Source organism: Pongo abelii, chromosome 5 (assembly GCF_028885655.2).
Source record: "Pongo abelii isolate AG06213 chromosome 5, NHGRI_mPonAbe1-v2.0_pri, whole genome shotgun sequence".
NCBI classification, from domain to species: Eukaryota; Metazoa; Chordata; class Mammalia; order Primates; family Hominidae; genus Pongo; species Pongo abelii.
In genome coordinates, this window is record NC_071990.2 from 30193729 (window position 1) to 30217328 (window position 23600).

A 23600-nucleotide genomic window follows, 5' to 3' on the forward strand; every position below is an offset into this window, starting at 1 on the left:
TTGTTGCCTAATATATGGTCTATGTTGGAGAAGATTCCATGTTCTGATGAAAAGAATATATATTCTGCAGTTGTTGAATAGAATGTTCCGTAAATGTTAGGTTCATTTGGTCTACAGTCCAGTTTAAATCCAATGTTCCTCTGTTGATTTTCTGTCTAGATAATCTGTCTAATGCTGAGCATGAGGTGCTAAAGTCCCCCACTATTATTGTATTCCAATCTGTCTCTCTCTTTAGAGCTAGTAATATTTGCTTTATGAATATAGGTGCTCTGGTGTTTAGTGTATATATATTTAGAACTGTTGAATCTCCTTGCTGGATTGATCACTTTATCATTATATAATGACATTTTTGGCTTTTTTTTTTTTCACAATTCTTGACATAAAGTCTGTTGTATCTGATATAAGTATAGCTACTCCTCACTTTTTGTCTCCATTTGTATGGAATATCTTTTTCCATCCCTTTACTTTGTCTACATTTGTCTTTACTGGTAAGAAACTTTACTGAGTTTCTTGAAGCAGCTTACAGGTAGATTATCTTTTTAAATAAATCCAGCCATTCTACATCTTTCAAGTAAAGAATTTATTCCATTTACATTCAAGAGTATTATTGATATATGAGACTTTGTTCCTGTCATATTGTTATTTTCTGATTGTTTTATATATTCTTTGTTCCTTTCTTCTTGTCATTGTGGTTTGGTGGATTTCTGTAGAGGCACCATTTGAGTCCTTTCCCTTCTTCCTTTGTGTGATTGCTTTACTAGCAAGTTTTATACTTTTGTGTGTTTTTATGATGGTAAATGTCATCCTATCACTTCCAGGTTTAGGACTCCCTTGAGCATTTCTTGTAGGACTGATCTAGTGGTAACAAATTCCCTCAGTATTTGCCTGTCTGGGAAATACTTTATTTCTCTTTCCTTTATAATTTAATTTGGCTGGATCTAATATTCTTGGCTGGCAGTTATTTTCTTTCATCATTTTGAATATACCATCCCATTATCTTTTGGCCTGTAGGGTTTCTGCAGAGAAATCCACTGTTAGTCTGATGAGTTTTCCCTTTAGGTGACTAGGCACTATTCTGTTGCTGTTTTTAGAATTTGCTCTTTATTTTGACTTTAGACAGTCTAATTATAATGTGCTATGGAGAAGACCTTTTGCATTGCATCTGCCTGGGAAACATTGAGCCTCCTATACCTGCATGTCCAAATCCCTTGCTAGGCTTGGAAAGTTTTCATCTATTATTTCATTAAATAGATTTTCTAATCCTTTCATTTCTTCATCATCCTTGGGGATACTAACAATTCATATATTCAGTTGCTTTATGTTGTCCCAAATATCATGAAGGCTTTGCTAATTTTTTTTATCTAGGCAAAGTAAATTGAATTTTTTAAAATTATTTTTTCTTTATTTTTGTCTGACTAGGTTATTTCAAAAGAGCTGCCTTCAAGCTCTGAGACTCTTTCTTCTCCCCAATCTAGTTCTATTATTGAAGATTTCAAATGTATTTTGTATTTCCTTTAATAAATTCTTCATATCCAGATTTTCTATTTGATTCTTTTAAAAAACAATCTATTGCTTTAGTAAATTCCTCATTAATATCCTACATTATTATCTTTTTTGTTTCTTTCTATTGTTTTTCAGAATTCTCTTATATATCAGTGTTTTTTTTTTTTTTTTTTTTTTTTTTGAGATGGAGTCTCATTCTGTCACCCAGGCTGGAGTGCAGTGGCACGATCTCAGCTCACTGCAAGCTCCGCCTCCCAGGTTCACGCCATTATCCTGCCTCAGCCTCCTGAGTAGCTGGGACTACAGGCACCCACCACCACGCCTGGCTAATTTTTCGTATTTTTAGTAGAGACGGGGTTTCACCATGTTAGCCAGGATGGTCTCGATCTCCTGACTTCGTGATCCATCCACCTCAGCCTCCCAAAGTGCTGGAATTACAGGCATGAGCCACCACGCCCAGCCTACTGAGTTTCTTTAAAATCAGTACTTTGAATTCTTTATCTAGAATTTCATGAATTTCTTTCTGATTGATAACTGTAGCTGGAGAGGTATTGTGTTCCTTTGTTGGTGTCATATTTCTTTGTTCTTTTGTTTCCTGTGTCCTTACATTGATATGTGCACATTTAGTGCGCCAGTCACTTCTTCCATTTTTGAAATTGCTTTCATAGGGGAGGATTTTTTTTCTGAAGATTTTACATGTTGTTTGTTGAGTAGGGTGCTTTGGCTTTGATTTTGAGTGCCTATAGTAGTGTGATCTCTATATGATTTATTTGGCAGTATACAACATCAGTGGTATCTGTGACTTCCTCATTGACTTAAGGTGCACTTATTAGTGAAGGCTGTGGTGAAGTTTGGCTGGGAACTAAGATGCTAGGTAGGCCAGTCTTCAGGCCCTAGTGATGGCAGCAGTGGGTTGAATGAGCCTGCACTTGGGCCCACAGAGTGGCTTAAACTGACAACAGTGTTAGTGGGTCTTGGAGGGCCAATTCTTGGGCCTTCAGGTGCTTTGCTCAGATGCTAGCAGTGGCAGCAGTGGGCCAGGCATGTGGGCTACTTCTCAGGCTCCTGGGAAGCTGGTGTGAAATGGGTAATGGCAGTAGCGGTGGTGGAACAACCTGCTAGGACCCAAGCAGTCTGTGCTGGTGTTGGTGGTGGCTGTGACAAGTTGAGCAGGCTAGTACCCTGACCCACTGGTAGCATGTGTGGATGGGTGTCAGCTGTGGCGGTATTGGTAGGTTGAGTTGGACTGACCTCAGATCTTGACAGGAATGATTCAGATGCCAGTGGTGGTAGATTGGGCTGGGCAATTTCCGGGCCCCTGGATGATGTGCTTGTGTACTGGGGGGATGGGATCAGGCCAGCAGACCTGTCCTCAGGTCCCCCCGCAATGCATTCAGGTGCTAGCTGTAATAGACAGAGATGGGGAGGTTCCCAGACCACTGGCAGAATGCTCAGGTGTGGGCTGGCTGTGGTGGCTGCACTGTAGTCCTGCCACCAGGGAAGGCAGGGCCACTCTCAGCTGGAGCATCATGAGCAAGTAGCTGTGGGGAGTGTCGTCTGCTCACACCTTTGTCCACAGCAGCCCATAGCAGCAGTAGTGGGATTTGTCCTAGGAATGTGCAGAAGTGCCCCATCTCTACTCTCCCTCCTCAACTTAGCCTTGGCTTGGCGGCAGCAGCCCCAGCCAGGCCCAAGGGCAGAATGCAGACCCAGGTGTTTGAGCTCTCAGAATAATGACTACGGGTTTGCCACCGGGAGGGCAGAACCCCTCTCAGGTGGGACAGCAAGGACAAGTAGCCACAGGGAGTGCAGTCTTCTCATGCCTTGGTCTCACAGCAGCCTGTAGCAGTGGCGATGGGATTTGTCCAGGGGGGTGCATGGGAGTGCTCAATCTCCCCTCTCTTTCTTGCCTGGTGGCAGCAGTAGCAGCAGCAACAGCAGCGCCACATCAGTCTGGCCTCAGGTCAAGACTTATGTGCTAGGCATTGTTCTGGGTACTTGGGATGCATCAGTTTTTAAAAAGTTCCTTTTTAAAGCTCATGCCTGTAATCCCAGCACTTTGGGAGGCCAAGACAGGTGGATCACCTGAGGTCAGGAGTTCATGAACAGCCTGGTCAACATGGCAAAACCCTGTCTCTTCTAAAAACACACAAAAAATTAGCCAGACATGGTGGCGTGAGCCTGTAGTCCCAGGTACTTGGGAGGCTGAGGCAAGAGAATCGCTTGAACCCAGGCAGTGGAGGTTGCCAGTAAGCCGAGATCACGCCACTGCACTCCAGCCTGGGCAACAGAGCGAGACTCCGTCTCTATTAAAAAAAAAAAGAAAATCTATGGCTCTTTCTGTTCTCCCATAACCATACTCTAAATGCACTCTTTCTGTACCCAGTTTGTCCCTGCTTTAGGACTTTGCTGTTCTCTCTAGCTGATGTGATCTTAGACCTTCCCTCTCACCATTCAGATTTCAGCTCTCATGCCATCTTCTCAGGGAACTCCTTTCTGATCACACATTATAAAATAGATACTAGGTCACTATCTACCACAGACTTATTTCACTTCCTTGCATAGTGCCAATTACTATTTTTTTTTTTCAATTTTAACATATTTCCTGTCACCATTTGCTGGAATATAACCTCCAAGAGTGCAGAACTTTGTTAACCTTATCACTGTTGTAACCTAGAAACATCCTGGCACATCACGGGTACTTAATAAATGAATTCAGGAGACATATGAAGCCTGGAGATAACAGATTTGAGAGAATACAGAAAATAGGAGGAAAAGTCAACAAGAAATAATTCAGGCAGGGCACAGTGGCTCACGCCTGTAATCCCAGCACTTTGGGAGGCTGAGGTGGGAGGACCACTTGAGCCCCGGAGTTCAAGGCCACAGTAAGCTACGAATGCACCATCACTAGAGCCTAGGTGACAGAGTAAGACCATGTCTCTAAAATAATAAAAATTCAGCCAGTTGTGGTGGCTCACACCTGTAATCCCAGCTAGTCAGGAGGCTGAGGCAGGAGGATCACTTGAGCCCAGGAGTTCCAAGGTGGCAGTGAGCTATGACCCCACCACTGCACTCCAGCCTGGACAAAAGAGCAAGACTCCATCTCTAAAAATAATAATATAATTCAATACAATTTCCCAGAACTGGAAAGCTATAAGTTTCTAGAATGCAAGAGCCCACTGATTTAACTAGCACAATGGAGGGAAAAGCTCATACAAAGTCACATCAAGAAATCTAACAGTAAGGGCATGGAGTCTCATGCCTCTAATCCCAATGCATTGGGAGGCTGAGCATCACTTGAGACCAGCCTGGGCAATATAGGAAGACCCCGTCTCTACAAAAAATAAACAAATTAGCCAGGTGTGGTGGCATGCTCCTGTAGTCCTAGCTACTCGGGAAGTTCAGGTGGGAGGAATACTGGAGCCCAGGAGCTTTGAGGCCACAGTGAGCTATGACGCACCACTGCCCTCAAGCCTGGATGACAGAGTGAAACCCTGTCTCTAAAAGAAGAAAGGAGGGGGACCACGGGAGGAGAAAGGAGGAAAGGGAGGAGGAGGAGAAGAAACCTTTAAGAGTAAGAACATAGATAAGACCCAAAACTTCTGGTAAAAAACAAAAACAAAAAACAGGCTATATACAAAGGATCAGAAATCAGGGTGTCACAAGAATTCTCAACAACAAAGGATGCCAGAGGGCAGTGGAGCAATGTTTTTGAAATTCTGAAGGAAAATTATTTCCAACCACGAATCCTAAACTTAAGGAACCTAATTAAGTATAAAAGTGGGATAAAGATATTTCCAGATATTCGAGATTTAAAAAATTCAACTTCCATGCACCATTTCTCAGAAAGCTCCTAGAAAATGTTCCACCAAAATGAAGTAAATTAAGAGAGAAAACATAGGATAAAGAAATAGAAGCAATCCAGGACCCCCAGTATGATGGTGAAGGAATATCCAGGAAGCCACGTACAGGTGGGGAAGCAGCTATTCCAGATTCAAGGCCAGGAGGCTTCAGAGATGCATCAAGACAAAACTGGTAAGAGCACCTGGTGAATGAGGACCTGGAGATTTTGACAACCAGTGAAGGAATTTGGAGTCCAATAAGTAATAAAGACATAGGAAATGATGCAAAAAGGGAAAAGGAACTCCAGGAAGACAAAAGGTTCTGCAAGAAGGAAAAATGATCGTGGCCACATGCACAGCTCAGGTGTGAATAGCTTTTACACAGATGTAATAACAAGCACACTGAATACTTGTTTAACCAGTTAGTACCACACTGAAGGGATGGTGATGGATGGAAGAGAATGTCTGTGTGTGTGATAAAGGATAGAGTAGAGGGCTACATCTTCCTGCTCCACAGTGGGAAATGTGAGGATAAGGCCCCAAACACGAGTTATTTAGAAAAAATCAAGGCAAACACAAAATAGTTTGCTAAAAGGTATGAACTGAGTCTTTGGTGGGAGGAATGGGGCAGGGAAATGTTCCTATTTGTAAGAAGCACTGTAGAAAGTTTACCATATGTGCAAGTATAGTTATACAAAACTAAAAACTATGAATATAAAAAATAAAAAGGGAAAACTTACATGAGCCCACAAATTAGAGAACAGAGAGGAAATATGCTCTTTGCCACTAGTGTAATTTTACAGGTAGTTTCGTATAATCCTCCCTTTTCCACCTTTAAGATGGCAATTTAAAAAATCAGGACTGCCGGGTGCGATGGCTCACGCCTGTAATCCCAGCACTTTGGGAGGCCAAAGTGGGTGGATCACGAGGTCAGGAGATCGAGACCAACCTGGCTAACACGGTGAAACCCCGTCTCTATTAAAAATACAAAAAAATTAGCTGGGTGTGATGGCGGGCACCTGTAGTTCCAGCTACTCGGGAGGCTGAGGCAGGAGAATGGCGTGAACCTGGAAGGCAGAGTTTGCAGTGAGCCAAGATGGCGCCACTGCACTCCAGCCTGGGAGACAGAGTGAGACTCCAACTCAAAAAAAAAAAAAAAAAAAAAAATCAGAAAGGACAAGAAAAACAGTTGACCGTGTTAGGATGCAAGGCTGAATCTCTGCACATTCTATTTCCTCTGAGGCAGTGCTTATTTTCCAAGAAAGAATTTCTGGGTGTGCTATACTGGATGTCTCCCTTCTCAGGGAGAGTCATCACTTGCTCCAAAACGCTTGACCTCAGCTCAAGGGCACCAGTGCAGGAGGAATAACAAGGTGGAGCCATGCGACAACTGGTCTGTGTTCCGCAGTAGGCTCTTTTTGAGGGACTTCCAGAAATGACAGCATGTATGCAGAGAACAGAAAGCAAAGTTACACTGTTACAGAAGGCACAGAAGGAAAATCTTCGGCTACTGCTATCAGTGGAATTTCTCTGTAGCCAGACTGAGGTCTGGTGGCATTTGAGATATAATATATAGACCTACAGATATAGATCTCCAGGCTGTTCATTCAACAAGTCTTTATTGAGCACCTACTCTGTGCCCAGCACTGCACTAGGTGCCATGAGAATACAAGAGTAGTATGTTATCCGCCCTCCAGGAGCTTACAAAACTAGAGGCAGAAATAAGATGTACATGTGACTCAGGCAGCATGTGACACACACAAAGTGGGCAGCTCTGAGACAATGGTGGTCAAGAGACCACTGAGGCCCAGAGCCATTGGAACAGTCTCTTAGAACAGGGTGGAGGACTTAAAACTTGGATGAACAGGGGCTGGCAGAGCACTTGGAATGGGTAAGGACAAGACTGGCAGATCAATTTGGCTGGAGCAGGAGAGCTTGTGTTAAACTGTAACCATAAGGGGCGCCTGGACAGAGGTTGGGTCTGTGGGCAGTGAGGAGACATGTTACTCCCTCTCTTGACATGAAGACCTGGTGGGCTTGTGGCCTCCTGCTGCCTTCCTTTCCCTGTCTTCCCATCTCCACTCTCTCCTAGGAAAGTGGAACCTGGATGCTGGTAGGGCCAGAGACAGAGGCTTAACACCCTGCCGGGGAACCTGGTCAGAACTCCCGAGGCAGGAGAGGTTCTGCTCCACTGGATATTTGTCTTGGTGTTTTTGGATGTGCTGATCAAGAGCAAGATGTTCTGGATTCTTAAAACTCCCCTCACAAGGACCAATCCAGAGATAATTTATTGATCAGTGATCACAGCTTGTATCCCAAAGCCGTGTATGTCTGGATCCTTCCCTAAGACCACAGATAGCTCCAGGGAGTCCCACCTCCTTGGCTATGGAAATATGCTCAGCCCTGGTTTCAGAGAAGCCTGGACTCCACTCTGGACCCCATGAGATGATATGCGCTGGTACTCCAGGCCTTAAATGGCCTGGGAAGCCTCAGTGGATTTTCATTGTTTATTTTCAGTATTGCCGTGTATATGCTTAACTCTGAGTTGGGGTGGGGTAGATCTGTTTAAAATGCCAGGGAAGGTGGGCAGCAGAGTGGATTTGTGCAAGAAGGAACCTGGGGGGTTTAAGGACAGCAAAATGATCTTAGGCGTAATCGACTGGTTTTTCCGAGGTCTTGCCACACTGGGCAAGAAAATGCTGCGTCAGGCCCTTACTCCACAGAGAGTGCAGAGCTGGGGCCAAGGTCGTGGTCAAAAAGGAAAGGAGCCCTCATGGACTCCAGGGTCAGAAGTTCCCTCAGGAAACCAGCAGGAGGTGGGAGAAGAGCCCCATTAGGGCAGTAGATGGAGCAATAGCACTGAGTGAGATTTCAGGGGGCCACAGTGATGGGGAGGTGGCTGCCAGTGGATATGGGGTCCCCTGCTCCAGGTACTTAGGCCAGGCATCCCTTCCCCCATTGAGAGTCCTGGAATTCCAAACAAGTGAAGCATCTGAGGGTGTGGGGCCGGGGGCAGATGTCAGGGCTCAGGGTCTCAGCAGGAGGCGCGTTCCTGGCCACTTGAGCCACAGGAAGGGGACCAGGCGCCGGGTAAAGGTGGCAGTGAAGGTGTAGATGAGTTCCTGTGACTCTGCGTTGGTGAAAGTCACGGTGCCCCCTTCATAATCCAGGGCGATGCCCACTCTCCGGGGCCGCAGTGCTGGGAAAAGCTCGGCCTCGGGGCTGGTGTTCGCCCAGATGCCGGAGGAGGAGAGGCGCAGCGCCCAAACGCCATCCTCTGGCCGCAGGGAGAGGTCTCCCTTCCTCTTCACAGAGTCTCTAGCCACCCCCACCATGCAACTTTCCAGAACTTCCTCCTCTTCCTCCTCCTCTTCTTCCTCTTCATCGCCCAACGATTCCTCATCTTCATCCGTTTCCCAGTCGTCGTATCCATCCCCATAGCCGGCCTCCTCTTCCTCCTCCTCCTCTTCTCCCTCTTCCTCCTCATCCCCCTCTTCTTCATCCTCAGACCAGCCCTCCCTCTCCACTTCCACTTCCCAGTAGACCTTGCCCCAGGTGAAGCCCTTGCTGCCCAGCACCCCAGGCTCACAGTCAAACTGCTGGGGGTGCAGGTAGGCACTCTTGTACAGGCTGGTGTAGGTCACGCACTTCCAGTCCTCTGACAGCTGCAGGTACCCACTGGCCGACTGTGGGTCCAGGGTGACACTCACTGTGGGGACAAGGGGAAAAAAAAAAAAACAGCATCACTGTTTTGTTTTGTTTTTTAAGTCAGAGGGAATAAAATTTATTTTGGCAGACAGTGTTAAACAAAATTAAAGTTGCATATATTAGTAATATAACTCAACATCCTTAATTTGGTATAAGTGTGACACATTTTCTGGCTTTGTATTCTGCTAAATCACCATAACTAAACTGCTTTATAAACATGATATACTGAAATTTAACTTTACTGTTTTTGCTTACGCTCTGATTCCAAACAAAGCTTTTCATAAGCTTCCTCTATCTCTGGATCTCTGGGTCCAACTCATCATTAATACCATCCAAGTGTGGATCACCAGCCCCTGATAAATCTGTTCCATTTTCTTCATAATCCAGAAAAAAAGTCCTCTTTTTCAAGTAACTCTTGATACGCCTCTTGGTAATCCGGATCCAGCTGCAGTGAAAGGAACACTATGAAACACAATTACTGTGTGAATGAACACTATAAAATGTTGGTTCATTCACACAGTAATTGGGATCTTTTTTGGGTGTTGCATTTCTGTATGATGAAGTTGCATGGACTCTACCCCAATTACTGCACTGGAGTTCTACAAGCTTCAAGAGCATCTGTTTCATGTCTCTGCCACAGTTTGCATCTATAACAACATTTTCAATTTCCTGAATAATTTCTTCCATATCAGTCCTTCCTTTTTCCTTCAAAGCATCTTCCAAAACTGACCCTGTCAACTTCAGCAATTTTATTGTACAAATTAAGCTGTCATCCATGGGATTAGAAAAGAGGGCATTCGGGCATTAGGCAACTCCCGAAGACCAACCTGAAGAATATCTGCCCTTGTAACCTGTCCATTTGTTCCTCTGATCTCCAGGTTATGATAAAGTTCTCCCAGAAAGGGTACAAACACACGAAATTGTTTTGGAGTAACTTCATCCCCTTTTGCAGCTTGATATTTAATGTCATATTCAGTCCGACATCTTTGAAGTAGAAATTGGCGGAAGGTGCTACTCTCTGTGCTAACTGTCACATGATGGGCCAGGTAATTACACAGGTAAGCTCCCATATAAGAGAAATTTGGGGCTGGGCACGGTGGCTCACGCCTGTAATCCCAGCACTTTGGAAGGCCGAGGCGGGTGGATCACAAGGTCAGGAGATCGAGACCATCCTGGCTAACACAGTGAAACCCCATCTCTACTAAAAATACAAAAATTAGCCGGGTGTGGTGGTGGGCGCCTGTAGTCCCAGCTACTTAGGAGGCTGAGGCAGGAGAATGGCGTGAACCTGGGAGGCGGGGCTCGCAGTGAGCTGAGATCACACCACTACACTCCAGCCTGGAAGACAGAGCAAGACTCCATCTCAAAAAAAAAAAAAAAAAAGAAAGAAAGAAATTTGGATCAGATGTGGCCTCTGAGTTCCACAAGTTCTTGCAAAGCATCATCTGTTGTAACACAAGCATTCAGGGTCTCTGTAAACTGTTCAATTTCAGTTTCAAAACTACCAGGCTGCTCTGTAAGATGGTTCAAGAAACCCTGAACATGTACTGACAGAGTGGGATAATCCTCACCATCATCCTCATAGGATTCTCTATAATTAGAATAACCTGAGGGGTAAAATTCAATGGTATTCATAGACAGCTCAGACATTAATAAAGAAGCTACAACCACCTAAGGTTTAACCACTGCTAACTCAGTTCTGCTGTGGGATTTTAGCCTGTGAACTAGAAGGAGCTCTCAGGGCCTCGTTTGCTCCCAGACAGGCCGATCTCCTCAATGGTTCTCACGAAAGCAAGTGTGAAAGTGGGCCAGGAGGAGACCACCAGTCTTCACAATCCAAGGGGCACCATTCACAGCTCGGTCTATGTGGATGGCGCTCCTTGGTGGTTGGTATGCAGTGTACAACCTAACTGCAGGGCTGAGAGGGAGCACAGTAGTGGGGCCTGTGGTGGATATGGCCTCTGGCCTTAGGTTGCCCCTGCTGTTTGCTCTGAATATAGGAGCCATGCAGCCAGGAAGATGAGAGAAAGCTCGGCCACAGGAAAAGGACTGGTGGCAGGACCTGTGAGGATAGGAAAAAGAAAAGCAAGCACAGGGCAGAGAAGGATCAGACTAGCAAGCAGAGGTCTCTACTGCAGACTAAAGAGTAGGCTGATTACAAAGTGCAAAGAGGGAGGGGGGCTTCTACTGTGCAGCTGGGAAATTCTTCCTGTTGCAAAAGAGGCTACCTGGGGGAAAACTGGGCAGTCAGAATCTCTGCAGGCGGAGTTTTCTATATTTGATGTACATCTGGGAACCACCCTCTAGACACTCACCTGTCTTATATTCCAAGTCTCTCAGCAGCTTCCCTGGGGAGAAAAAAAGGACAGCAATGACTCAAGTCTCGCAAATTTATGAGCCCATTTCTTGCTCGAGCGGTATCAATTTCCTGATAGGGATCCATGTCTAAGACAGGAGGCCCTCAGAAGAGTGAGGCTCGACAAGGTGATGGAAAGGAGCGGGTGCGCTCTTTCTACGAGGTAGCCCTGCTCTGACTCCCACCCTTTGTGCGCTCCCCAACCCTTACCCTGGAATTCCCTCAGGCCTCGCTGCAGAGAGAGGAGTTTATCTGAGAATTCTCCGGTCTTTTTTTTAACCACTCGAGCGATGGGTTTCCCAACCCAGAACTTCTTCCGTGGATACCTGAGAAGATGACAGACGTAACAACCTGTTACTCAGCTCTTCTTACTTTCCTTCATACTTATTTCTCAATCCTCATGGCAATTATGAAGGGGACAGGAAAGGTACGATTATCCCCAAACAAGTGACAGAAAAACAGTGGCCCAAAGACACCAGCTGAGCCAGGGCTTCAGACCATCAGTAGACTCCACATCCAGGGTGCTCTGTCTACTAAGCCATGTTTCTAACCTCTCTGCTCTGTCCCACCTCAAATAAGGCCAGTGGGCCAAGTCGCTGGGGCTACACAGAGAACTCATAAGGAGGAGAGCAAGTCTCCAGTTCTCAAGGATATGTCCTGCTCCTCAGAAGGGCATCAGGATGAACCATGGGATGTGAGTACCTCTGGCACCATACCACTCCCCATGAATTCAAATGCACCTGGTCAGAAGGGGAGGAAACATAAACAAGGGGGATGAGGTACACCATGGAGAGGAGACTCTTACCTGTTTAGGAAGTCTCTCGTGTCCTAGAAGGGGGAAAAAAAAAGCACAAGTATCAATATGAATCAAATAAGACTTCAATGCATCTGCACCCAACACTGTAGCAGAGGTGGGACATATCAGTGAACAAAACAAATGTGGTCCCTTTTTTATGCAGCTGACATTCCACGGGGGTCACTGGATAAACCAACAAGAAAACAAACAAAATCAGCACAATGACAGAAGCCACCATGGCTGGGGGATGACAGGGGCAACCTCTCTGGGAGATACCTGTGCAGAGAATTGAGGGATGAGAAGTACTGGCCAGATGAAGAGAGGTAAGGTAAAACAGGAAAGGGCTTGGTGAAAGTGGCAGAGGCCAGATTGCACAGGGCTGAATATGCATGGTAAGGAGTTTGACTTTTGCTCCACGTATAGTGGAAACCCACCAAGGGTTTCAAGTAGGGGCATGATATGTGTGATCTGCTCTACATGTGGCTGAGACTGCTGTGTAACCTCCAGAGTCCACTCTTCCCTTCCTCCTTTTAATAATAGAACCCCTGGAGTTATTGCTGGTCAGATGGCCACCTGGGAAGATTACATTTTCCAGATCCCCTACGACAAGGTCTGGTCATGAGACTAAGTTCCAGCCAATGGAATGTGATAGAAAGCAATGACCATAATTCTGGGCATTGTCCTTTAAAAAAAGAAAATTGCTTTCTACTTCCTTTTTACCCCAACTGAATTTTGGACATGGTGGTGGTGAGCCCAACTTTGACCACACAGCAGAGGACAACATCTAGAAGCTGGTAGAAGAACCACATGGAAGTAACCCAGTCCCTTGGATAAGCTTATATACAGCTACTGTGATAGCTCTAGACCCTGCACCTCTGAACTGTTAACTGAGGCAGAAATAAACTTCTATTCTGTTTGCGTCACTGTACAGCAGCGAGCCCAAACCCTAAGTGACCATTCACTTGGCTGCCCCACAGAGAAGGGACTAAGGAGGCAACAGGAACTTGGGGAGGTTGGTCCGGAGGCTTTTGCTGTGGACCAGGGAGAGCTAAAGATGGCCTGAACTAAGGTGGTGGCAGTAGGGAGAAAAAAAAAGAAGCAATACATTCCAGGTATTTTAGAGACAGATTCAACTGGACATACTGGTCAAGGATAAACAAGAACAGAGCATGGTTTGTACAGGAGGGAGAATGGTGGTGCTATCTCTGTGATAGACAGGTGGTAGGGCAGGGTGAGTGGGAAGAGGGCTATTCTGAGATGCTCAGATTCCCTTTTGTGAGTCAAAAGCCTCCTTAATACTCTGTATTAATTGATTTTTGCCTTCCTTTCACTCATTCCACAAATATTTATTAAGTGCTTCCTAGGTACCAGGCACTCATCTAGAAGCCTCAGAACAGTTAAAAAAAAAAAAAAAAGAGAGAGAGAGACAAATCCCTACTTCTGTAGAGCTGACATTCTAGCAGGGGGAAGCAGACAATAATCAATGTAGCAAATACATCATACTACGTGAGTGATACGCACCACGGGAAAAGAGAGCAGAGTGAAGGGGGATGGGAGCAGGGGCCGGTGGGGTGCAGGCTGGCTTCCTGGAGAGGGTGAGATTTGGGAAACAAATGGAATTAACAAATTGTGGCTGCTGATGACTGCTTCCAAAAATTTGGGAAGAGTTGTGAGCTTTACTCCAGAGGAATAAGACAAGAAGTCAGAGGCACATCCCAACCCCCCGCTATGAAGCAAATGCCCAGAGACTGGTAGCACATTTCTGGCCAAGTCCTCTAACATGCCCCTCAAAACATGTAAGCCAAGGCAGCTTCAGAGGACAGGCAACAAAACAGACAGCATGTCCTGACAGCTCTGCTGACAAAGGTGGTATAAAAGAGCAAATGAATGGAGCAGTAGCTGGAGTGTGGGCCAGAGGCCCAGTTGGGCATATTTCCTGACATGGAAGTCCCTAGAACAGTAGAAAGGGAGAGAATCATACAGGAGAAAGAAGAGTCCTCTAAAGGTTAAAGGTTGTGAGCAGCCCAGAGAGGGTGGGGTCCTGAGAGCCAGGGCAGGGCTGGCCCTGCGGAGAAGAAGCTGAAAGACTGAGGAGCCCCCATCCACAGCCACATACGGGGCCTCTGGAGGGAAGTGATCTGTCCAAGTCTCCTGGAGGACTCTTCTCACCCAAGACATCTGAAGCTGTCATGAAACAGGCAGAGCCGAGCAGTGGGGCTGCGGCAATGAGTCATGGCAAGCTCCCGGAGGGGATGTGCCCAGTTACTAACAGAGAGCATCAAGAAAGTTCTTCATGGGGGTGTACAGCAGCAGAAGCAGGGTGCAAGCATGCCACCTGATCCTGCAGGGCCCGCCCGGGTTAACCAGGGCAGGATGCAGTGTCTCTCTGGGCCTCTCCTGTCACCCCAATCCCTTTAATGTCTTCTTGATGCTCCTAGCCCATAGGTTTGTCTTTCCTTTCCTATCACCTCTATCAAAAGGTCTCTTCTATTTTACACATTTTGTCCTGCTGCTTCTCCCTCTCACCTGTATTTCTATTTTATTTTATTTTAATTTTTTTGAGACAGGATCTGTGTTGCCCAGGCTGGTCTCAAACTCCCGGGTTCAAGCAATCTGTCTGCCTCAGCCTCCCAAAGTGCTGGAATTATAGGTGTGAGCCACCACACCAGCCTCACCTGTATTTCTCTATCAGACTTCTGGACCCTATTTTAGGTCTTTTTCCTACTATACCTTGACAGCCAAATAATCTCTGGGAAAATATTAATGCTAATTAGGGAGTTAGCTGTCCAGTTCCCACACGGTACAATCAAACTCAAATATGCACACAGAAAAAATCTACCAATACCATTCTTCTGCGTATGGTTGGTTACCCAGTTTTCCCAGCACCATTTATTAGATTGTCCCTTCCCCACTGTATGTTCTTGGCGCCTTTGTTGAAAATCAGTTGGCTGTAAATATGTGAATTTATTTCTGAGTTCTCTATTCTGTTCCATTGGTCTATGTGTCTGCTTTTATATCAATACATGCTGTTTTGGTTACTACAGCTTTGTAGTATATATATATATATATATATATATATATATATATTTTTTTTTTTTTTTTTTTTTTAATGGAGTCTCACTCTATTGCCCAGGCTGGAGTGCAGTGGCACGATCTCAGCTCACTGCAACCTCTGCCTCCTGGATTCAAGTGATTCTCCTGCATCCCAAGTAGCTGGGATTACAGCTGTGTACCATCACGCCCGGCTAATTTTTGTATTTTTAATAGAGATGGGGTTTCACCATGTTGGTCAGGCTCAACCAGGTTGAGACCACCAGGTTGGTCTCAAACTCCTGACCTCGTGATCCGCCCACCTCGGCCTCACAAAGTGCTGGGATTACAGGTGTGAGCCACCACACCTGGATGTAGTATATTTTGAAGTAAGATAGTGTGAGGCCTCCAGTTTTGTTCTTTTTGCTTAGGATTCCTTTGGCCATTTGGGGTTTTTTGTGACTCCATAAGAATTTTAGTTTTTTTTCTATTTTTCTGAAGAATGTCATTGGTATTTTGATAACCAGGATTATATTAAATCTGTAGACTGCTTTGGGTAGGATAGTCATTTTAACAATATTAATTCTAATCCATTTGTTTGTGTCCTCTTCAATTTCTTTCATCTGTGTTTTGTAGTTTTCATTATAGAGGTCTTTCACCTCCTTGGTTAACTTCATTCCCAGGTATTTTATTTCACTTTTGTAGCTATTGTAAATGGGGTTGCTTTCTTGATGTCTTTTTTAGCTAGTTTGTTATTGGTGTATTAAAAATGCAGTAGACTTTTTATGTTGATTTTGTATCCTGCAACTTTACTGAATTTGTTTATTAGTTCTAAGAGTTTTTTGGTAGGGCCTTTAGGTTTTTCTACATATAAGTATAGCCGTTACAGAAAACAGTATGAGAGTTTCTCAAAAAACTAAAAATAGAACTACCATATGATCCAGCAATCTCATTACTAGGTATTTGTCCAAAGAAAAGAAAATCAGTATATCAAAGGGATACCTGCACACTCATGTTTATTGTGGCACTATTCACAATAGTTGAGATATGGACTCAATCTAAGCATCCATCAACAGATAGATAAAGACAATGTAGCATATATACACAATGGAGTACTATTCATCCATAATAAATTTGAGTTCATAGAAGTAAGACAGTAGAATAGTAAGGACTAGAGGCTGGGAAGGGGGCTGGGGAGAGGAGGGTGGGGAGAAGTTGGTTAACAGATACAAAGTTATAGCTACATGGGAAGAATAAATTCTGCCTACAATGTGCAGCATTGTAGGCAGAATATAATTAACTATAATTTACTATACATTTTCAAAAAGCTAGAAGAGAGGATTTTGAATGTTCTAACACAAAGAAATGATGTGTTTGAGGTGATAGATATACTAATTACTCTGAGTTGATTATTATATATTATATACATGTATCAAAGTATCACTCTAGGCCAGGCACAGTGGCTCACGCCTGTAATCCCAGCACTTTGGGAGGCTGAGGCAGGCGATCACCTGAGGTCAGGAGTTCAAGACCAGCCTGGCCAACATGGTGAAACCCTGACTCTACCAAAAATACAGAAAATAGCCAGGTGTGGTGATGTGCGCCTGTAATCCCATCTACTTGGGAGGCTGAGGCAGGAGAATCGCTTGAACCCAGGTGACAGAGGTTGCAGAGGCATGAGAATTGCTTCAACCCAGGAGGCGGAGGTTACAGTGAGCTGAGATCACGCCACTGCACTCCAGCCTGGGAGACAAAGCGAGACTCTGTCTCAAAAACAAACAAACAAAAACCTCTATATCCCATAAATATATACATTACATAGCACTAAAATTAAAAGAGAAAACACAAAACAAAAAAAGAAACCTACCAGTACCAATAACATTTCCTATACTAGTTTCAAGCAGACACCATTTTCTCTCCCTTCCCTTGACCTTACCCCATCCCAGGGAGAGCTGTAATCTGAGTGCTCTGACTCATTGAGGGCCAGGCCTCTGCTCTGAGGGCCACTTCTCTGGGTGCATTAGGAAAAGGCACCCCTCTGGGCAAACACAATGGATTTCAGCCCCACCACATCCTCAGCTGTGTGCCTCTGTTCCACACACAGTAGGCATTCACACATGGCAGGGGCGTGGGAAGAGGAAGGAGAAGAGAAACAGGGGCAAAAGGAGATGCAGAAAATGACCCAGTCAAAGAGTATGATGAGAGAAATCTGAGGGAACAGAATGACATCTGGAGGAAAAGAGGGGGCCAGAGAGCCATTCTGGACAAAATAAGAACAAGAGCTCAGAGCCCAGGAGTCAGGACATCTGGGCTCAAGCTGTGACCTGACACCTGCCCCATGGCCTGGGACAAACTCCTTCCACTCTCTGGACCTCAGTGACTTCATCAGTAGGGGCTGGACTGGAAGGTCTAAAATCCCTGCCAGTCCTCATTCTGTACATCTGAATTCACAACAATGAGGAGCAGGTGGCCGCCTCCTTCTGCAGTCTGTCCTGGTGCACATACTGCAGAGCCTGCCTTGCTATCTCTCCCTCCTGGCTATTGGTTTGTCCTGCCATTGGCCTGGGACTCCACCTTCCTAGAGATCCTGGGTGGCTCTGCTGCTGACAGACAGACCCAGCCACCCTAAACAGTGCAAGTGGGGGAATACCATCAGAGAGCTCCTCTCGTCCCAGCCTATGAGAGCAGGAAGGTGGAGCCCTCTACCCCTCCAAAGGCTGCTGGGCCCTCTTCAGGGTAGTGTGATCCCCAGAGGCTCCTAGGGGAGAAGATGTGGTGCCATTTCAGCTTCACAGCCAGTTCTTCAGCCCCAAAGCCTCCCTTTCTCACTATCAAAGCCCCCTCCTCTAGGAGGCGCCCTGAGGCCCCCTTGTCTGCTTTCCATCTTGTTCTCTGTGTGGTAATCCCACGGGCCCAGAGAAAACCTGGCCATCTCTGTCTACCTTCCCCAGTTACCCTATCTCTTCCGGATCCTCTGGGTCTTTGAGAGGAGCTGCTGGTCAGCCCTCCCTCAGCCACCCCCAACCACAAAACCATAAAAAGCTTCCACCAGCTGCTAAGTGTCTGCCAATGACTTGTGAAGAGGGCTTGTGATGGCAGTGATGAGGATGGAGGATGGTAAATGATATTAATAATCTTCCCTTCCATTTTCTACTATATCATTTAGTTTTTTGGACAGTTTTGTGTAGAAAGTTTATTTTTTGAAGTGACAGCATGCCAGTTATTTCATTTTATGCTCATGCAATCTACAGATTAATTGGCAGGGGTAAGGATTATCATCTCCATGTTTCAGATGACAAAACTGAGCCCCCAAGTCTTCTAAGCTCCTGCAAGTGAATGGCAGGGCTGGGACCCACCGTCCCGGTCCCTGGTGCCCTGCCCAGGGACGGCCTCTCACCTGCATGAGCTCTGCAGCTGGCTGCTGCGCCTTGCCCTCCAGTTCGGAGATGACCAGGGCCAGCCGGGCGAGCTCCCCGACGCCCCGGCTCTTGAACTTCTCCCTGCCCTCCGTGAGCTCCTGCTCCAGCTTCGCCAGCTGTTCCAGCAGGTGTTCCTCCCGCTCCCTCAGGAACTGATGACCCTGCTCAAACTCAGCCACAATGTACTGCCTCTGGTCCTGTAGCTTCTTCTGCAGGGGGCGGGAAGGGGAGAAGGGCTGACACCTCTGCTCAGGGTGGAGGGCCCAGTGCTGGAGGTGTGCAAGGCTGGCTCGTTCACCTCGCTACCTCCGTTCAGGAATTCTACAGGATCTGGAGTGGGAGGAGCTATAGAGGGTTCCTGGTCCACACTCCTCAAAGAAGACTCCAGTAATGAATTAGTTCAGTTCACCCCACTACTATATGATCAAAACCCTGTCTCCACCTGACTGGTCAGCCACAATCTGTTCTAGCTAAACCAGTACGCTCTGGGGCCCCTAGAGAAACTGTGGGTCTCACTCATAAGCCGACGCACTTTTCCCTCCTGGACAAAATCTGTCACCTCTTCCAGGAAGTTTTGCTTGATTAATGTCATCTAAGCCTAACCAGCCCTCTCTTCAGCACCCCACTGTTCAGTCTAAAATATCTATATGTACCCCACCCCTTCCTCAGCAAAATTGTGTGACCTCTGTGCTTAGGGACCATGTCCTTTCCTGCCTCCAAATCTCCTCCCCAGCTGGGGTTGGGGGAGTCCTCAGTGGCCCTGCTGACTGGTGCGGGGCTGGGGGCAGCCATGCACACTGAGGGCCTAGAGGGGTCCTTGGACTTAGCTGTCTCTAGCTTACTCTCTCTCTCTCCCTAGGCCTAATGACTCACCACTGGCCCTGACCCCACTACTCCTCCACTGCCCACTTCCTCAACATACACAGTTCCCCAGAAAATCAGAACCATTTGATTAGTTCCCCCCAACCCCATCTCTAATCAAGTACATAATGTGCTGCCTGTTTTCTAACTACAGTTGTCCCTTGGTATCAGTGGGTGATGGGTTCCAGGATCTCCCTCCCCAAGGATACCAAAATCCAAGGATGCTCAAGTTCTTATGTAAAATGGAATAATAGTTACATAAAATCTACTATATACTTTAAATTATCTCTAGATTACTTATAATGCCTAATATAATGTAAATGCTATATAAATAGCTGTTACACTGAATTGTTTAGAGAAAAACGACAAGAAAAAAAATCTGTATATGTTCAGTAGAGATGCTTTTTCTTTTTTCTGAATATTTCTGATCCATGGTTGGGTAAATTCACCGGTACGGAACCCACAGATGTGGAGGAGGTCCTACTGTACTGGCAACCATGATCCTGGGCCTGGGCCTCACTACATACAGCGCCATCAGAATTGGCAGGCCTGCCTTAGCTGTTCTCTAGCCCTTCCCTCTCAGTTCTTACCCTGGAGCCAGCTCTGTCCTTCTAAACCCTCTCCACTCTCAGGCAACCTTGTCTCTCTCTCTCTCTCCCTCTCTGAAAGGAAGAATGAAGCCACACCTTCTTCAGTCCCCTGGCAGAAGAGAACCAGCAGCTGGACATGGGCCCTGCCATCAAGGTGAGAATCACAGAAAATGGAAGGGACTCTAGCTGACATCCAGGCAGCCCATTTGTCTCTCAGACAAGAAACAGGCCCAAGACTACACAGCTCAGAAAGACAGCACTTGGGCTAAAACCCAGGTCTGCTACTGCCAGGCTGACACCCGTCCTCCCTATGAGCAGCGCCTAGAAACACCTCCCAGCTGCCGCCTACTTGCCCAGGCTCACCCTGCCCTACATGGGCGCACCGCCTCAGGGCTTCCTGAAACAGCCTCACTTACCAGCGCGGCCAGGATATCAGCTTCTCCCTTTGCCTGGAAGCCCTGAATTTTGTCTCTGTCTCTCCTTAGGGTACTCAGGTGGTTCAGGATTTTTTCCTGTGGAAAAACAAGCAGTGGGAACAGGTGGATGCTCTGGGCTGGGGCAGGAAGGAGACTCAGGCTGAGTCGTCTGAGGACTGCGAGGTGGAGCGTCCAGAGAAGGTGGCAAGGCACCCTCAGGGGTGAAGAGGGCTTACCCTGTGGGGCTGGGCGGCCTTCTCCATGAGGACGGCCGTGTGGGGCCTGTGCTCCCGGGACTCCCGGCACATCACGCACAGCAGCTTCCCGTCATCCTCACAGTAGTAGTGCAGCTTCTCTCGGTGTCGCTCGCACAACTTCGCATCCTGCTGCTCCCGGGTCACCTCTCCCGGCTGCCTGCCTTTGTCCACCTTTAGCCGCTCAATGTTCTCCACCAGGCTGGCCAGTTGCCACACGGGTCGGATGTTCTCCTTCTTAAAAGGCTTCTTGCAGAGTGGGCAGACGGGGCGGCTCCCTGAGATGGGGCGGACGTCTGTGGTGCAGCTGCGGCAGAAGACGTGGCCACAGTCAATGGTCACAGGGTCCCGCAGGTAATCGAGACAGATGGAGCAGGTCACCTCCTCTTCCAGGCTCCGTAGTGGGGCTGACGTGGCCATGGTATCCTTAGTTCAGAGAGGTCTCCGTTCACTGGTGAGGACTTCTCCTTGGAGACGCGACATAGAGTCAGGAGCAAGCACAGTAAAGGGGCAAAGGTGGCAGCCTGCACAGGGCTGCCAGCTCCAGCACTCAATCAATCTACAGACACCACCAGCTCCTACAAGGCTCACAAAATGTCAAAGAGAAGAGGACCTTATAGATCTAGTCCAACTCCCTCATTGTACAGATAAGGATATGGAAACCCAGAAAGATTAGCTTGGTAGAGTGAAGAGCAGGACAGCCACTAGCCTATACCTTGCTGTTGGGAGAGCCTCAACACCCTTTCCTTCTATCTGTTGGAAAATCGCTGTAATGCACCAACTGTAATAGAAAAATCACTCACTACCTACTGGGAAACTCATAATGATACATATATAAATCTACAATGTCTACTGTGGACACAGTGCTCCTTCACTCAACTATGCAAAGCACAAGACACACAAGCAGTCATTGGGGTCCTGACACAGTCAAGAGACCCCCCGTTTTTTTTTTGTTTTTTTTTTTTTGAGATGGAGTCTTGCTCTGTCGCCCAGGCTGGAGTGCAGTGGCACGATCTCAGCTCACTGCAACCTCCGCCTCCCAGGTTCACATCATTCTCCTGCCTCAGCCTCCCGAGTAGCTGGGACTACAGGCGCCCGCCACCACGCCTGACTAATTTTTTGTATTTTTAGTAGAGACGGGGTTTCACCGTGTTAGCCAGGATGGTCTCGATCTCCTGACCTCGTGATCCGCCTGCCTCGGCCTCCCAAAGTGCTGGGATTACAGGCGTGAGCCACCGCACCTGGCCAAGAGATCCCTTTTGTTTGCACCTCAAGGTTTCAGGTTTCAAGAACTAAGAGAGGGCAATGTGACATGGCTCACCCTGTAAATCCAACACTTTGGGTGGCTGAGGCAGGAGGATCACTTGAACCGAGGAGTTTGAAACCAGCCTCAGCAACACAGTGAGACCCTGTCTCTACTAAAAAAATTTAAAAATTTAAAAAAATACCCCAGTGTTGTAGTGTACATCTGTAGTCTCAGCTACTGAGGAGGCTGTGGCAGGAGGATTACTTGAATCTGGGAGGTGGAGGCTACAGTGAGCCATGATTGTACCACTACACTCCAGACTGGGCAACAGAATAAGAGACCGTTTCAAAACAAACAAAAAACCAGAAAACATTAAAAAACAAACAAAGAGCACTGAGGTTCTTTACCAAAACTCAAGAAGCATCAGGAAGCTTCAGGAGTCTGACTGTCAGCATTTCCCTTTGTGAGTATTTCCCTGGGCTGTTCTATAGTTTGGGTTTAATTTGCTTCCCCTAGAAGGCTGGACTCTAAACTCAGCCCTCCAGAGGAGCACAGTTTAGCCTCAATGGACTTGTTCTTGGCTGTAACTGCCTCGTCTAGCTGGGAGGAATCCTCAGGTGGCTGTGGCTGCTATGTGCTGTGAGGCCTTGGCTTGTACAGGGAGCGGGGACACACAGAAAGGACTCTGCTTCTGTTTACCTTTGTAGTCCTGGCCCAGTTCCAGGCTGAGGTTATGAGCCTCAGTACATCTAACCCAAAAGCAGCCTCCTGTCCCTGACTCTGTGTGACAATACAGAAGTCACTTAAGTACTGAGCCTCAGTGTATCCATCTGTAAAATGGGAAGAGTGATACTTACCTTTAAGGGTTTCTAAGCAGGTCATATGAAAGAATTATGGGAAAAGTACTAAGCACAAGCCTGGTATATAGACGGAAATCTAGGAGAGAACCCACAACCCCTGGTTTCCAAATCCAGTGAGTGTCCAAATCACAAACAAAGAGTTAAATTCAAAAGTGGCAGCAAAAGAGGAAGTGAGCAGAACCAGCCACAGTGACACATGTGCTACAGAGTTCAACAACATCATCACGGGGCAGTACCTGGAGGACTTGCTCTCCTATAGATCCATGGAAGGCAACTACAGCAGCGCTGGGAAGACAACCAGCAGGGCACAGAGGTGACTGTGAGGCTGGAATGAAGCAACCTGAATTACAGGCAAATCAATACTATTAATGATTATGTATGCTGAAAGTCCATCGCAACAGAGTTCAATGGCCTCTGTCAGTAGTGACATTAATGGGACAGAAATAAAACCCCCAGTCTATAAGACCCAAGAGTAAACAAAACAGGGATATAACGTCCAATCATTGAGGGTCTAGTACAATAATACATAAAAAGTGTTTTATAACGTAAAAGGACTACATAAATATAAGAGACTATTATAGTGCTGACAATAAATTCCAACTGGAAGCACTAATGGATCTAGGTATGTGTGACTTTAAGAGACATAATGAGGGGAAAATCAAGCACCTTCAAAGCTCAAATGAAGGAATCAAGGAATTTAACTGTCAAGTTAAAGTAAT

At 46.5% G+C, this 23600-nt stretch overlaps 1 protein-coding gene and 1 pseudogene across 9 annotated transcripts in view; both read right to left on the minus strand.

Moving 5' to 3' along the window:
* Positions 1–6947: 6947 nt before the first annotated feature.
* TRIM26 (tripartite motif containing 26) overlaps positions 6948–23600 on the minus strand; it is a 30872-nt gene continuing 14219 nt past the window's right edge. The window contains exons 2-9 of one of the 9 annotated variants that reach the window (XM_009244972.4): positions 23118–23221; positions 20758–21242; positions 20522–20617; positions 18633–18863; positions 12215–12237; positions 11620–11735; positions 11369–11401; positions 6948–9054 (exon numbers count right to left, since the gene is read on the minus strand). In XM_009244972.4, coding sequence (XP_009243247.3) covers positions 8372–9054; positions 11369–11401; positions 11620–11735; positions 12215–12237; positions 18633–18863; positions 20522–20617; positions 20758–21195 — 1620 coding nt within the window. In that variant the 5' untranslated portion in view covers positions 21196–21242; positions 23118–23221 and the 3' untranslated portion in view covers positions 6948–8371. The remainder of the gene's footprint in view (positions 9055–11368; positions 11402–11619; positions 11736–12214; positions 12238–18632; positions 18864–20521; positions 20618–20757; positions 21243–23117; positions 23222–23600) is intronic. The other 8 variants (XM_063725160.1, XM_063725159.1, XM_054558613.2 and 5 more) reach the window with 8 other exon arrangements.
* Positions 9066–11362, minus strand: LOC103890055 (polyadenylate-binding protein-interacting protein 1-like; annotated as a pseudogene).